At 39.1% G+C, this 13688-nt stretch overlaps 1 protein-coding gene across 1 annotated transcript; it reads right to left on the reverse strand.

The window, feature by feature from the left end:
* Positions 1–11197: 11197 nt before the first annotated feature.
* Positions 11198–12728, reverse strand: LOC116460185 (histone-binding protein RBBP4-like). The gene has a single exon (XM_032753978.2). The coding sequence runs from the start codon at positions 12703–12705 to the stop codon at positions 11428–11430; it is 1278 nt and encodes a 425-aa protein (XP_032609869.1). The 5' UTR covers positions 12706–12728; the 3' UTR covers positions 11198–11427.
* Between the last annotated feature and the right edge of the window lie 960 nt (positions 12729–13688).

A 13688-nucleotide genomic window follows, 5' to 3' on the forward strand; every position in this document is an offset into this window, starting at 1 on the left:
AATCCAGCTTGCATTACTTGTGAGATGCATGAAGTTTGGTTTCAAACTAAAAATAGCTATTTTCATTTTTTTGGATTATCTGTTACTGCAGGAGATATTGAACACATGTTGTCACATTTACATTTCTATTCACACAACAACATAGGTTAGGGTTAATATCATTATTATTATTATTATTATTATTATTGTTTGAGACAGGGCCTCATTCTGTCACTCAGGCTGGAGGGCAATGGCACGATCTTGGCTCACTGCAACCTTTGCCTCCCGGGTTCAAGCGGTTCTCCTGCCTCAGCCTCCCGAGTAGATGAGATTACAGGCACTACTGCCTGGCTAATTTTTGTATTTTTAGTAGAGATGGGGTTTCACCATGTTGGCCAGGCTGGTCTCAAACTCCTGACCTCAAATGATCCACTTGCCTTGGCCTTCCAAAGCACTGGGATTACAGGTGTGAGCCACTGAACCTGGCCAATATCCTTATTTTGCAGTTGGAGAATCTTTTTCTCTTGCGATTCTTGTCTGCCCCTGTGTCCCAAATATAATGTTATAAATTTTGATCATTCTTCTCCCTAAATCTCTCACAGATTTTTCCACTTCTTTCCTGATCCTCTACCTCAAACGGATCTCTCCCTCTGCCTGGATAATCCATAGTTCCCTAACTAATATCTCTGTATCCACTTTGCTCCATTGTATGCTCTGCTCTGTAGCTAGACTAAACTTCAAAGGTACGCATCAAATTATGTCTTTACTCGTTAAATTCTGGGATGGTTACCCCTTGTCCCTAGAATAAAGTCCAAGTTTCTGTAACATGGTTCATGATCTCTCCTAGCTCTGGCCCATGGCCGCGACTTTAGCCTCACTCTTGCTGCTGTCTTCTGCCTTCGCTCTCCAGTCCATCCATCCACACAGGACTTCATAATTTCCTTGAGCACCCCCATCATCCTGCACTGTCTTGCCCTCTTTTATTTCCTCTTTGTCTGAATGCTTTTTCCTACAATTCCCTCAGCTTTCTCCCATGTATCCCTTAGGTTTTAGCTTACATAGCAGTTCCTTAGACAGTTACCCCTAATCCTTTAAAGTGAGTTCCCTTGTTTTTGGTCCCACACAGCTCATCCTTCCCCTTTAAGATACTCTTCATGACCGCAATTGCTTTTTAAAATAGCTCTCATTTCCTCTAGAATATAATCTTCATGAAATCAGGGCCCTTGTTTTGTGATCAAGGTATTTTCATCTTGTAATGCAGAACCTGGCACAGTGTAAGCATTCAGTAAACATATGTTGAATAAGTAAAGATTTTTTTTTTTTTGAGACGGAGTCTCACTCTGTCACCCAGGCTGGAGAGCAGTGGCGCGATCTTGGCTCACTGCAACCTCCTCCTCCCAGGTTCAAGCAAATCTCCTGCCTCAGCCTCCTGAGTAGCTGGGATTACAGGCCGTGCACACCTGGCTAATTTTTGTACTTTTTTTTTTTTTTTTTTGACACGGAATCTCGCCGTGTCGCCCAGGCTGGAGTGCAGCGGTGAGATCTCGGCTCACTGCAAGCTCCACCTCCCGGGTTCATGCCATTCTCCTGCCACAGCCTCCCGAGTAGCTGGAACTACAGGCGCCCGCCACCACGCCCAGCTAATTTTTGTATTTTTTAGTAGAGACGGGGTTTCACCATGTTAGACAGGATAGTCTCCATCTCCTGACCTCGTGATCCACCCGCCTCGGCCTCCCAAAGTGCTGGGATTACAGGTGTGAGCTACCGTGCCTGGCCCAATTTTTGTACTTTTAGTAGAGACGGGATTTCACCATGTTGGTCAGGCTGGTCTCGAACTCCTGACCTTGTGATCCTCCCGCCTCAGCGTCCCAAACTGCCGGGATTACAGGCGTGAGCCACTGCACCCAGCAGGATTTTTTAAGTAAACAAATACACTGAGAGGTGAAATCACCTGCCCGAAGACACATGGTACAGGTGGCAGTACCCAGATTAGAACTCAAGTGTGTTTGACCACGCATGTATCTCCAGCTTTATCTCCATTTCACTGCTGCCCAGTGGAAGGGCCTTACGTGTACTGAGAAAGTTGATTTATGTTGTTTTCATATTTTTCTTTTAGGGAAAGTATTTGGGGTTCAGTTTTATATAGTGTAAGTTAAACCTCAGCCTGAGTTAACCTAGTTTTTGCTGACATCACAATAAAGAGACACATAGGCATTGGTTGTACTCTAAGTTCTTTATGATAACATTTTTAATTTTTTTTTTTTTTTTTACTTAGAGACAGGGTCTCATTCTGTCACCCAGGCTGGAGTGCAGTGGTGCAATCATGGCTCACTGCAGCTTTGACTTCCCAGCTTCAGGTGATCCTCCCACCTCAGCCTTGCGAGTAGCTGGGACTACATGTGTGTTCCTGGCTAATTTTTTGCACTTTTGTAGAGATGGGGTTTCACCATGTTACCCAAGCTGATAAAAACGTACTTTAAAACAATTTTTTGAAAAATATAGTTGACTGGTTAGTGAGAAATCTGCATCTTCTTAAAAAGTTGTGTAATCTAAAACCCTCCTCTGAAAAGCATTATAGGCTCTACTTTCAGTTTTTTGTTTTTTGTTTTTTTAATTTTCTGTTGCCCAGGCTGGAGTGCAATGGCATGATCTTGACTCACTCCAACCTCCACTTTCCAGGTTCGAGTGATTCTCCTGCTTCAGCCTCCCAAGTAGCTGGGATTACAGGCATGCACCGTCATACCCAGCTGATTTTTATATTTTTAATAGAGACAGGGTTTCACCATGTTGGCCAGGCTGATCTCCACCTCCTGACCTCAAGTGATCTGCCTGCCTCAGCCTCCCAAAGTGCTGGGATTACAGGTGTGAGCCACTGCGTCTGGCCTGTTTTTAGTTTTTATTTGGAATTTTATGTTGATTTTCAGTAAGTTTTTTTTTATCATCTAATCTTTCTTAAGTAAAATTTTCCTGAAAGATTACTTTTAAATCACACTATTTCTTGGCTATGTACTTTTGCATTTGTGTTACCAAGAAGAGAAAGATAAGTTGCTGCTGTATAACTATGTTTATGTATATTAATAAAGAAAAGAGGAGGGATGAATTTGTTGGCAAACCTTTGGGATGTGGAAGGTGAATCTGGCTCATGCTTCTCAGCAGTTAGTTAATTTGTGAAGTTTATGAATTCCTATTCCAAACTATGGTGAGTAATAGAAATGCAAAGGTTGGCCCTGGTTTTGTTTAGTATTTTTATGGGTGTTTATAAGTACCTCTTTAGTATTTAGCAATTTCCAAAGATTACAGGTTGTCGGAAACCCAAGATAATGAGCAATGTAGAAACACCCCTTATGTATTTCTCTCTTCATATCTTATTTCTTTTTCTGGCATTTCTAATGAGATCAGAATAACTGAAGACATGAAAACAGATATCTGTGGCTGGTTTGTGGCAGGAGGGTGAGCATTTAAGTTGGTTTTAGTTTTGAACTCAGGAGTAACTGATGTTTGCCATGTGCTTTCTGGAAGTTACCTGATTCCAAATGGTGCCAGCTCAACTCTGAATTGCAGGGATTTATGGAACAGAGAGTCTGCAAGGCAAGGTACCTGGCTTTCTGATTGGTGAAGGTTTAACTTGCTAGGAAGAGTTTTTCTTTCCAACACAACTTGAATACTTGTGGAAGTTATCTTTTTCTCTAGTTATCTTGTTGCCTGCATATAATTTGTAAATTTTCATGGACATTCCTGTGATTCCCAAATTAATTTAGGCAGCCGTGTTGTAGCATTTGTGGTGTTTATGGTGTAATAGTAACAGTGACAATTTCGGAAGGTTTGTTGGTTTGTTGTTTGAGAGTTAAGAATGTGAGCTCAACCATGCCACTCCCCGTTGTTTGCTTATACAACCGACTAGTTATGGTTGAATTAAGTTGGTTAACATATTTGAGCTTAGAGCTGTCTTCAGCCTCTCCCTGACTCCTGTAATTAACATTACTTAGGTGGCATTTGGGAAACTACGACAATGGTTCAAATGACTCATGAATGCAGAAGAAAATTCTCTGTTGCAGTTCACCTGAAAGATGAACTTGGCTTTGAGTATTAGTAATGGAATACACGACTTTTATCTTGAGGTGCTATAAAGCAAAATATCTTTGAAACATTTATTTATTTTACTGATTTATGTCTTTTGCAATTTTAGAACTAAAATGAATATTCTTTAAGGGGGGAAAAAACCCCTGGAGGTGACATTTTCGCTAAGAACTCAAGATTTACTATTTGTTTTCAAATAAAGAGAAATGCTTCATGTGATACTTTTTACAGAGACCCTTGGTTCATTTCACAACTAATTTCTCAAAATATGGAGCTTTTTTTTTTTGGTGAAGCAAAGTGAAAGTCCTATGTTATGCATCTAAATTGTCTGGAACAAATGCTAAGTGGGTATTTGTTGCAGGAAGATTCTTGACATTCTTGGTTTGCTTGGTAGAAAAATGAATTTACTTATAATAATAATCAGATAAATGCTGTCTGCAGTAGACAGCTTTGTTTTTGAACTAGATCTACTTGTGCAAATTCGACCATCAGGAGAGAGAAAAACAAGGTGTACACAAGGTGTATGTGCAAATTGACAGGGTAGAAGAGTAATTGGAGCGATAAAGTCATTTGTTTCTCATCTTTTGTAACAGCTGCCATAGACTGTTTATCTCGCTGTACTCTCCTGTGGATTTAGAAATGAGGGGTTTGCAAGCTGCTATGTCTTGGACAACTCCTTATTGCTTACTATCACCATTACAAATGGAAGATCTAAAAATCTTGGATGGAGTGGCAAGAAAAGTCACCACTAGATTCTTGATCATTAGTTAGACCCTAATTAGATAGCATACTTTCTGCCATAGCTCTGTAAATGCCTCATGAGTTGCAAATGTATTTTGAACCCAAAATGGATGCTTTATCAGTAGGTCATTCATTCCTATCTAAATGCTTTTGTAAATAAACAGTGCCTTGAACTTTCTCATACTATACTACTATCTTAATTGGTAAAAGGCAACATGAATTTGGGATAACTGAGGCCAGCCTTTGAATGACTCAACTAGACAGTGAAAAAATAACAGGCTATGACCAGGATCATCTTGTATTGTAGATACTTTTAGCATCACTCATACTGTAATGTATGAATAAATTTATTCAAACCTAAATGTTAACATAGATATTGTGAATACTTTTTCTTGATACAGCATTAAGTTATTCACCTCATAAGATAGAAATAAGAAACCATATTTTCTACCCTAACAGGCTCTGTAGTCTTCTTGGGAAAATAGGACATACAATGAGAAAAAGCTTCATAGTCGATCTTCTTAATGATCACAGATGATTTTAGATTTGAAAGAGGCTTTCTGACCTCTCAGATCATGCTCCTTCACAATGTATTTTGCAGAACAGTAGCACACAGTGAACATTCTTGCAAGTGATTCCCCAGTTAACTCTCCAGCTGTAGAGACACTCTTTGTTCCCCTCTTTTGAGTATGTACTGCTGCCCACTGCTCAGTGAGCAGTCACCAATGGGGGCCATTCTGTAGCTCATCTGTCATAGCTCCCTTCAGGTGAGTCGATCCTAAGAAGGCAGTTTTGTTTGTCTTCATCCTGGATTATGCCCATGGTGCTTGTTACTGTTATTATATACTGTAGTGAAATACTGTGTAAATCAGTGACCTATGAGTGTGCGAAGACAACTATATAAATAAAAACTAAAATTGAACTTTAGCAAGACCCTTGAGTCAAAAAACATTACTATCAAATTAGGAATGACCGGCCGGGCACGGTGGCTCACGCTTGTAATCCCAGCACTTTGGGAGGCCGAGGCGGGCGGATCACGAGGTCAGGAGATCGAGACCACGGTGAAACCCTGTCTCTACTAAAAGTACAAAAAAATTAGCCGGGCGTGGTGGCGGGCGCCTGTAATCCCAGCTACTCGGAGAGGCTGAGGCAGGAGAATGGCGTGAACCCGAGAGGCGGAGCTTGCAGTGAGCCGAGATTGCGCCACTGCACTCCAGCCTGGGCGACAGAGCGAGACTCCGCCTCAAAAAAAACAAAAAACCAAAAAAAACCAAATTAGGAATGACCTATCAACTATAAACAATTTTTAAAAATCAAATCATAAGAGTCTGTACTCAGATTTAGTTTCCATTGTTTTTATATTATTTTAATTAAAAGAACCCAAATCTAGAAATCATAGATGATGTATAGTATGTGTGATTTTTATACACTCACACAAAAGGGAGGGCTATGCTGGAAACTCCGCTCACAGAACATACTCTAAGTAGAGACCATGGTCACCTAGAAAGTGAAAGTGAAGCTTTTTTTTTTTTTTTTTTAACATTCATTAGTTATGATTATTGCCTTTGATAAACTTTTTTAATAAAGAAAGACACCACTGGTGCTGATCACTTGGTAAGGGAGATTCTACCATTGGCTGTAGTTTCCTGTGAGATAGTCACAGGGTATATGCGCATATTAAGCTTCTGATAACTTCTGCAGTAAAGAAATTCAATTATGTTTATTTAACTCAGTGTTTCACAAAATTTCTTGGATCTTACAACTCTTTTCTGGTTCACATTTTGGGGAATTATAATTCTAAAGTAAAACGTTCAATTCTCTACTATTTGTGATATATTAGCAGTGTTAAAAACTATCCTATGTCCTATGGGGAAGACAAAGATAATTCAGACATAGCCTTAACTCTCAGGAGTTTATTATTTAATGTGAGAAAATATACATGCATAATTAAATATAATATGCTGAGACAGAGACAAATATGATAAGATAGACTAAAAATCTTAACTTTATATTTGAAGATACTAGGACACAGAGAGGTTTAAATATCTTAGTTAAAGTTGAGCAGGGTAGCATGAACTAGAAGCCTGATACATCTGACTCCTAGTTGGATATTCTCTTTAGTTCAACATGATATAACATATACACATAGAGTCTCAAAGCAAAGTTTCACAGTTTTCACCAAAATTAATTATTTTTAAGAGAATTGAATTATAAAAATAATTTTATCACTGATTGACATTCCTAATTTTGTTTTCTGGAACGTGGAATAATGCATATAAGAAGCAATGTGTATCATTTTTAGTATGCTTCCTTTTAGATACTTAATTTTTTAAGCATTATTCTTCAATAAGCCATTCAAACATTCTCCCCGCCCCCAATATTGATATAAAAGTGTTTTCCCTGGAAAGATAGTCTGGATTGATAGCCAGCCAGTCACTAAAAGATACAGAATGCCACCTATGACTAGAACAACTAAAGCCTCATCTTCCACGTTATAATGCCAAGAAATTTTGGCCTGGCATGGTGGCTCACACCTATAATTCCAGCACTTTGGGAGGCTGAGGCAGGCAGACCACTTGACGTCAGGTGTTCAAGACCAGCCTGGCCAACATGGTGAAACCCCATCTCTACTAAAAATACAAAAATTAGCCGGTCATGGTGGCGCATGCCTGTAATCCTACTTGGGAGGCTGAGGCAGGAGAATCGCTTGAACCCAGGAGGTGGAGGTTGCAGTGAGCTGAGGTGGTAACACTGCACTCCAGCCTGGGTGTTGGGGTGAGGCTGTCTCAAAAAAAAAAAGAAAAAAAGAAATTTCAAAAAAAGCTTTTCATTGAAAAACATAAAACATATTTCTGGAAAGTCTTTTAGTAGTTTGCTCCAATTTATTGGATTAAAAGATCAGAGAAGAGAATACAGATAGTTTTTTAGAACAATCTGCTATTTATATGTATTTAGAAAATATATTTTATGAAAATAATATTCTTGAACAATACATTTATAATGGTTACTTGTTGAGGGGTTATTCTTGGACAATAAACTTATACAATGACAGAATATCATCTATTCCTTTTTCCTTATTGCAGGAAAAGTTTCTTCCTAGAGACAGAAAAAGGATGAGTTAAAAAAGAAAACACATGCACAGCACCACCTAAGATGTTATTTACAGGAAATACTAATGTCGTTATTTCCTTTTTTCTCTTTTTTAGAGACAGTGTCTCACTCTGTTGCCCAGCTGGAGTGCAGTAGTGTGATCATAGCTCACTGTAACCTCAGATTCTTGGCCTCAAATGATCCTCCCATCTTAGCCTCCAGAGTAGCTTGGACTACAGACATGCACCTGATACTCAGCTAATTTTTAAATTTTTTTGTAGAGGTGGAGTTCTCACTATGTTTTCCATGCTGAGTGAGAGCTCCTGGCCTCAAGTGATCCTCCCACTTCTGCCTCCCAAAGCGCTGGGATAACAGGTGTGAACCACTGTGCTCGGCCTGTTGTTTCTTTCTAAAATTCAGTGTAGATGTCTAAAAGGCAAGAGACAATAATGTACATTTAAAATCAATATTTTCAGTTATAAAATTGGAGGATTAAAAATCCCCTTACAATTTGGAAATAACGCACTTGAATTTCTCATTATTTTATGACCTTCCCTTTTAACCCATTTCTCTATCTGAAAATGCTTCTTTATTTGGCAGGTCTGTTTGGTTGTACAATATAATTCTAGGGTTTTAAACATATCTCCTTATTTTCTGGAACGCATGTTCAAGAAATGCCTGCATAGCTGAGCAGTTTTAGAAGTATAGGAATGGCATGTCAAAAACATGGAGACATGTGTGAGTAAGCTTCGTCCAGAAAGCAGCTGAAAGCTGAAAGTTCCTTTTAGCCCATTTTGCCTGGAGCATGGGGTATGTGGTTGGGGTGTATAAAATAATTTAGGGTTAGATTGAGAAGGGACTGATGTGACACCGTTGATGACTTTGAGTTATTTTCTTAAAGAATGGTAAACTTTTAAGGAGGTTGGAAGTGAGGAAAATTTTTAGGAGGAATATGAAAGCAAGGTTTTTTTCCCCTAGAAATGCACAGACTAACATAGTTACAGACTATGAGTTTTTTCTGTTAGAAACCGGACATCTCAACTATCATTGCCTTAGGTGTAACTTCTGTTCCTGCTAAAATAAAAAAGAAGAAAGCTGTGTATAGTTCCTCTTGCATGTCAATTATTCATTTTAAAGGTGATGTATAGTTTTTCTTGCATGTCAGTTATTCATTTTAAAGGTGAAGCAGCTGCTTTAAGTGTACATTTATAAGAGTGTTTCACTGAAGCAGGATTTTGTCTGCTTGGATAATCTTCCTTCTTTCAGAGATCTTCACTGCTTTTCCTTTATGAGAGCTCAAAAGAGTATTGGGTATTGAGAAGATTGAGAAAAGGTAGGTTTAAAACAAGCTCTGACATAGTCTGAAAGTGTAATGCAACCTAAAGAAAGGCAAACCAAGGGAGAGAAGACAGGGGGCTCTTGAGAAGTCCAGGCATGGCGGCTCGTGATGTGGATAGATACAAAAGATGTGTTGGGAGAATTGCCAAATTTGGATGATTGTAAGGGACAGGAAGAAAAAAAATTAGTAGAGTTTGTGATTTGGGCAACGAACTATATGGTGAGACAGGAACACTAGACAGGTCAGAGACAGGTGAGGTAGAGTGCCTTGCAAGTTCTCAGGTGTCTGTTTCTAGACTAAAGAGTTTGAAGCATTTTCAAGACAGAAAGATCTCCATACTTATCAAAATTACAAGTTCATCAAGAGCTATGATTCCTGCTTCCTATTAAAGCTGCCTAATGTGATTTTTAGCATAGCTGCAAACAGATGAGCTTCCCCTTTGATTTGGGCAGGGTGAAACAACCCAGGAGAATACTTGTGTTTCTTGTATGTCTTTATTTATTGGTACTATTGCTTTGATAGCTCACTACTATTAAGTTAATATATGTAGTGTTATTTAAGAGGAGATGTATTACCCAAAAGATAAATTCAAATCTGTATAACAACAGACTGATATATTGTATCTTTTAGTAAAGGAAGTAATTGTGTGTCTAATTCTGCCTTTACTATACAGGAAAATAGCTATTCCTTGCCATAAGAAATATTTGTTTGAAGGAGGTTGAAGACATATATTTATGTATATAGTTGGTTGTGAGTGATACAAAAAATGAACTTAGTAAATATCTGTTATGTCTTCTACCAGAAATTTGACATTCATTGTAAATTGGACAATGCTATTTTACATTATTACTGAAATGAAATGAAACATGTAAAATGAATGAGTTATATTTTATAAGGTAGGACTACTTTGTGGGTGATGTATTTGTAATGGTATTTTATTATATGTTTCCTGATGTGAGGGAAATATACATTGTGGACATGGTGTTCCAAGGTGATTTAGATTTCTATGGGACAAATGAACTGGGATTTTTGATTGAGATGAATACGTCAAATTGTTTGGTTTCACATTTGATTTTGCTTTACGTGTAGACTTCATAATAGAGTTTCAAATATATAAAAGGGAATTCATTCAATAAACTAGAGTTAGAAAATCATTTTAAATATTTAATGATTTAATTCAGTTTTATTAGTGTGACACTCTTTGCATTGCCAATTAAAAATTGACAAGGGTCTCATCTGTTTTTTCCCTTTTTGGACAGTATTATTTTAGATTTTTTTTTTTTTAATGTAGAAAAGCAATTTATTCCATTTTAAGCACTTACACAGTTAGTCATGGAGAGTAACAGGCCTGCTGGTGAAACAGGTCACCCAAAATGGAGATGGCATCAAACCAGTGGTCAAGGACTAACTCCTAAAAAAAAGCAACTCTTATCAAGGATTAATTTAATTTTTAAAACAAATACAAGTTATGGATTCACTCTTCTCAACTTGACAGTCTACCTGTGGTATAACTGTCAGGTAAAAACATACATACAAATTAAAAAAAAAAAAACACCACCAACAAAAAAGAACACCATTTCACAGACAGGAAAATAAACAACATGAAAACAGCTCAAGAAATACACTAACGAGCAAAAATATATGAATATATGGGGAAAGAGGAACGTGTTGTTTTGACTTAACTGAAGAAACCAAGAGGAAACTGGTCTATATATGAAAATGTGCATCCTGGAAAGTCAGGTGTCAAGATTTTCGAGTAGGAATCTATATGACTTGAATCTCCCCTATTTCCTGAATAAAAGTGACATCTTTCAGTATTTAAACTTCATGGCTCAGACACCTACCTCATTTGGCTCTATTCCTTACTCACTCTAGCCTTTACTTAAATGAGTCTGAAAAACTTGGGGATATAGCATAAGAAGAAAAATAATCACATAATATTCCTGTTTCTGTAGCTACTTTAGACCTGAGTTACTAGAAAATTCCTGAAGAAAATTTCAACGTAAGTCTGTGGCTTTGTTGAATCAAGCCCCCCTATTAATATTTAGAAAACACCCACTGTTTGGGCTAATAGCATTATCGGTGGTACCTATTATATAGAGGGATGGCTGAATAAAGTCTGGCTCAAAACCAGTGTTAAATCACTCTCAGGGTTGAGAAGAAAAAAGGGGAATCTAAAATCACAAGAAGTAAAGACATATCTAGGACCCTTGTCCTTCTGGATCCACGCTTCCTTCGGGGTCTTCATCATTATAAATGTTCTCTGCCATTTGCCACACTTGCATGATATTGTCTTCTGATACAGAACAAATCACCCAAGGTTCATTGGGATTCCAGGAGAAATCAGATATCTTGGCAGTATGACCACCACGAATAAACAACAACTCTGGTGGCCCGTCTTCTGCATCTTCTGGGGATTGTCTCTCTCCAATTTTACTTAAATCCCAGACATTCAGTCTGCGATCAGTACCACTGGAAGCTAAAATAGTCTCATTGTGAGGTGACCACTGAACCTGGAATATTTCATCCTTATGTGACTCAAAGGAATGCAACGTAAGTTTCAGATTTCTGAGATCCCACAAGGCAACAGTCTTGTCAGCTGATCCTGTGGCAAGAATGAACTCACTATAAGGATTGAAAGAAAGGCAGTTCACTTCAGCAGTGTGAGCGTCAACTGAGTGGCTTGGTTTGGAAGTATTGTTTGAAAGAGTATCCCAAATCATAAGTTTCTGATCATCAGCAACTGACCCAAACAGAGACTCATGGAGTAGATGCCAGGAAACATCTTCTACTACTGCCGTGTGCCCTGTAAAGATGGTCTTCGCATCTACCACTTTTCCTTCCTTTGGAACGGCACTGATGTCCCACAGGCAGATGGTGTGGTCATCTGAAGCACTGAGTAAGTGCCCACTGAGATTTGGGTTCCAAGAAAGCCCATAGCCTTCCTTCTGATGTCCACGGAGACACAAGTCTGGGTTGCACTCTTCAGAAGGATCTGGTTTAGAAGGATGTTTTGTATAGTCAAAGACAAGAACATCACTGGAAGGAGTCTTTGTTGTGATGATACAAGTGTTCTGGGGCATATAACGGGCCCTGTTTACTTCTCTTTCATGATTTATCTTGATTTCTATTTCAATTTTTCCACTAACTGAACCAAAGCCTCCAAATTCTCCTTTCTCACTGTCGTAGTGTGACGCATCAAACTGAGCATCATCATTAGGGAGTTGCACACTGGCTATAACAAAATGGTTTTTTTCATCGGACGTGTGTGTCCCCAGGACAAGTCGATGAATGCCGAAATCTTTCCCTTCTGGTCTGGTTACATCTGGAAGCCACTGGTCAGTTAGGCTGGGCCACTCCAGAGCATGGGTCATCACTAAATCATAAGGAAAAGGGGTGTTCTTTTTCCATATTTTGTATTCCTCATTGATCACTCGTTCTTCCACTGCATCGTTGAAGGCTGCTTCCTTGTCGGCCATGGCGGGCAGGCGAGCCGGGGGAATCCTGGGGTCCAGCGTTGTTCTTATTTTTATAAACAGTGATAAATACTAATTTCTTAAATTGTTTTCCCACATCCAATGAAATTACCAAGAAGAAAAACAGTAAGAAATTTGAAACATTGAAAACAACAGGGCCGGGCGCGGTGACTCACGCCTGTAATCCCAGCACTTTGGGAGGCCCAGGCGGGTGGATCACGAGGTCATGAGATCGAGACCATCCTGGCTAACGTGGTGAAACCCCGTCTCTACTAAAAATACAAAAAATTAGCTGGGCGTAGTGGCGGGTGCATGTAGTCCCAGCTACTTGGGAGGCTGAGGCAGGAGAATGGCGTGAACCCAGGAGGCGGAGCTTGCAGTGAGTAGAGAGGGTGCCACTGCACTCCAGCCTGGGCAACTGAGCGAGACTCCATCTCAAAAACAACAACAACAACAACAACAACGACAACAGGATTTGCCTATTATGTTACTCTGTTGATTCAGATTCTGTTACTTTATGATCACGTCTCTAGAGAAATTTGATTTGCTTTACTCTCTCTATGGTACCAGGCTTTGCCAAAATACTGAAACTGTTTCACGTCCTAGGACTGAGGTTAGGACACAATGATGCTCTCAGTTGCACTGGACCTTGGGGCAAAGAAGGGAGTGAGGCAAGACAGTGGTCAAGCCAACAGTGAGGAAGAATGAAGAGCGAATTGCATGAACGACACCACTCCCTGCAATGTGTTCACTGTGAGGAGTTTGTGAGAAGTGAAGGAACCTCAGGTTTATACTTCAGGCTTATATAGGTATTCCTAGGGTACTGGTTATAGAAATACCATAGAAATCAGAGAGAGACTTTGGCCATATGGGTCACTGTGGCGATTCATATTCACATTCTACTTGTATTTATTGATATAAGAATCTATGCCCATGTAGCTCTGGACAATTTGATGGCTTGAGAAATTTTACTGACAAGATGAGGG

The sequence above is a fragment of the Hylobates moloch genome, unplaced genomic scaffold (genome assembly GCF_009828535.3).
Source record: "Hylobates moloch isolate HMO894 unplaced genomic scaffold, HMol_V3 SCAFFOLD_20, whole genome shotgun sequence".
Taxonomy (NCBI): Eukaryota; Metazoa; Chordata; class Mammalia; order Primates; family Hylobatidae; genus Hylobates; species Hylobates moloch.

Bases quoted from the DNA above. Each gene is read 5' to 3' on its own strand.
- LOC116460185 (XM_032753978.2), bottom strand. From the start codon at position 12,705: ATGGCCGACAAGGAAGCAGCCTTCAACGATGCAGTGGAAGAACGAGTG.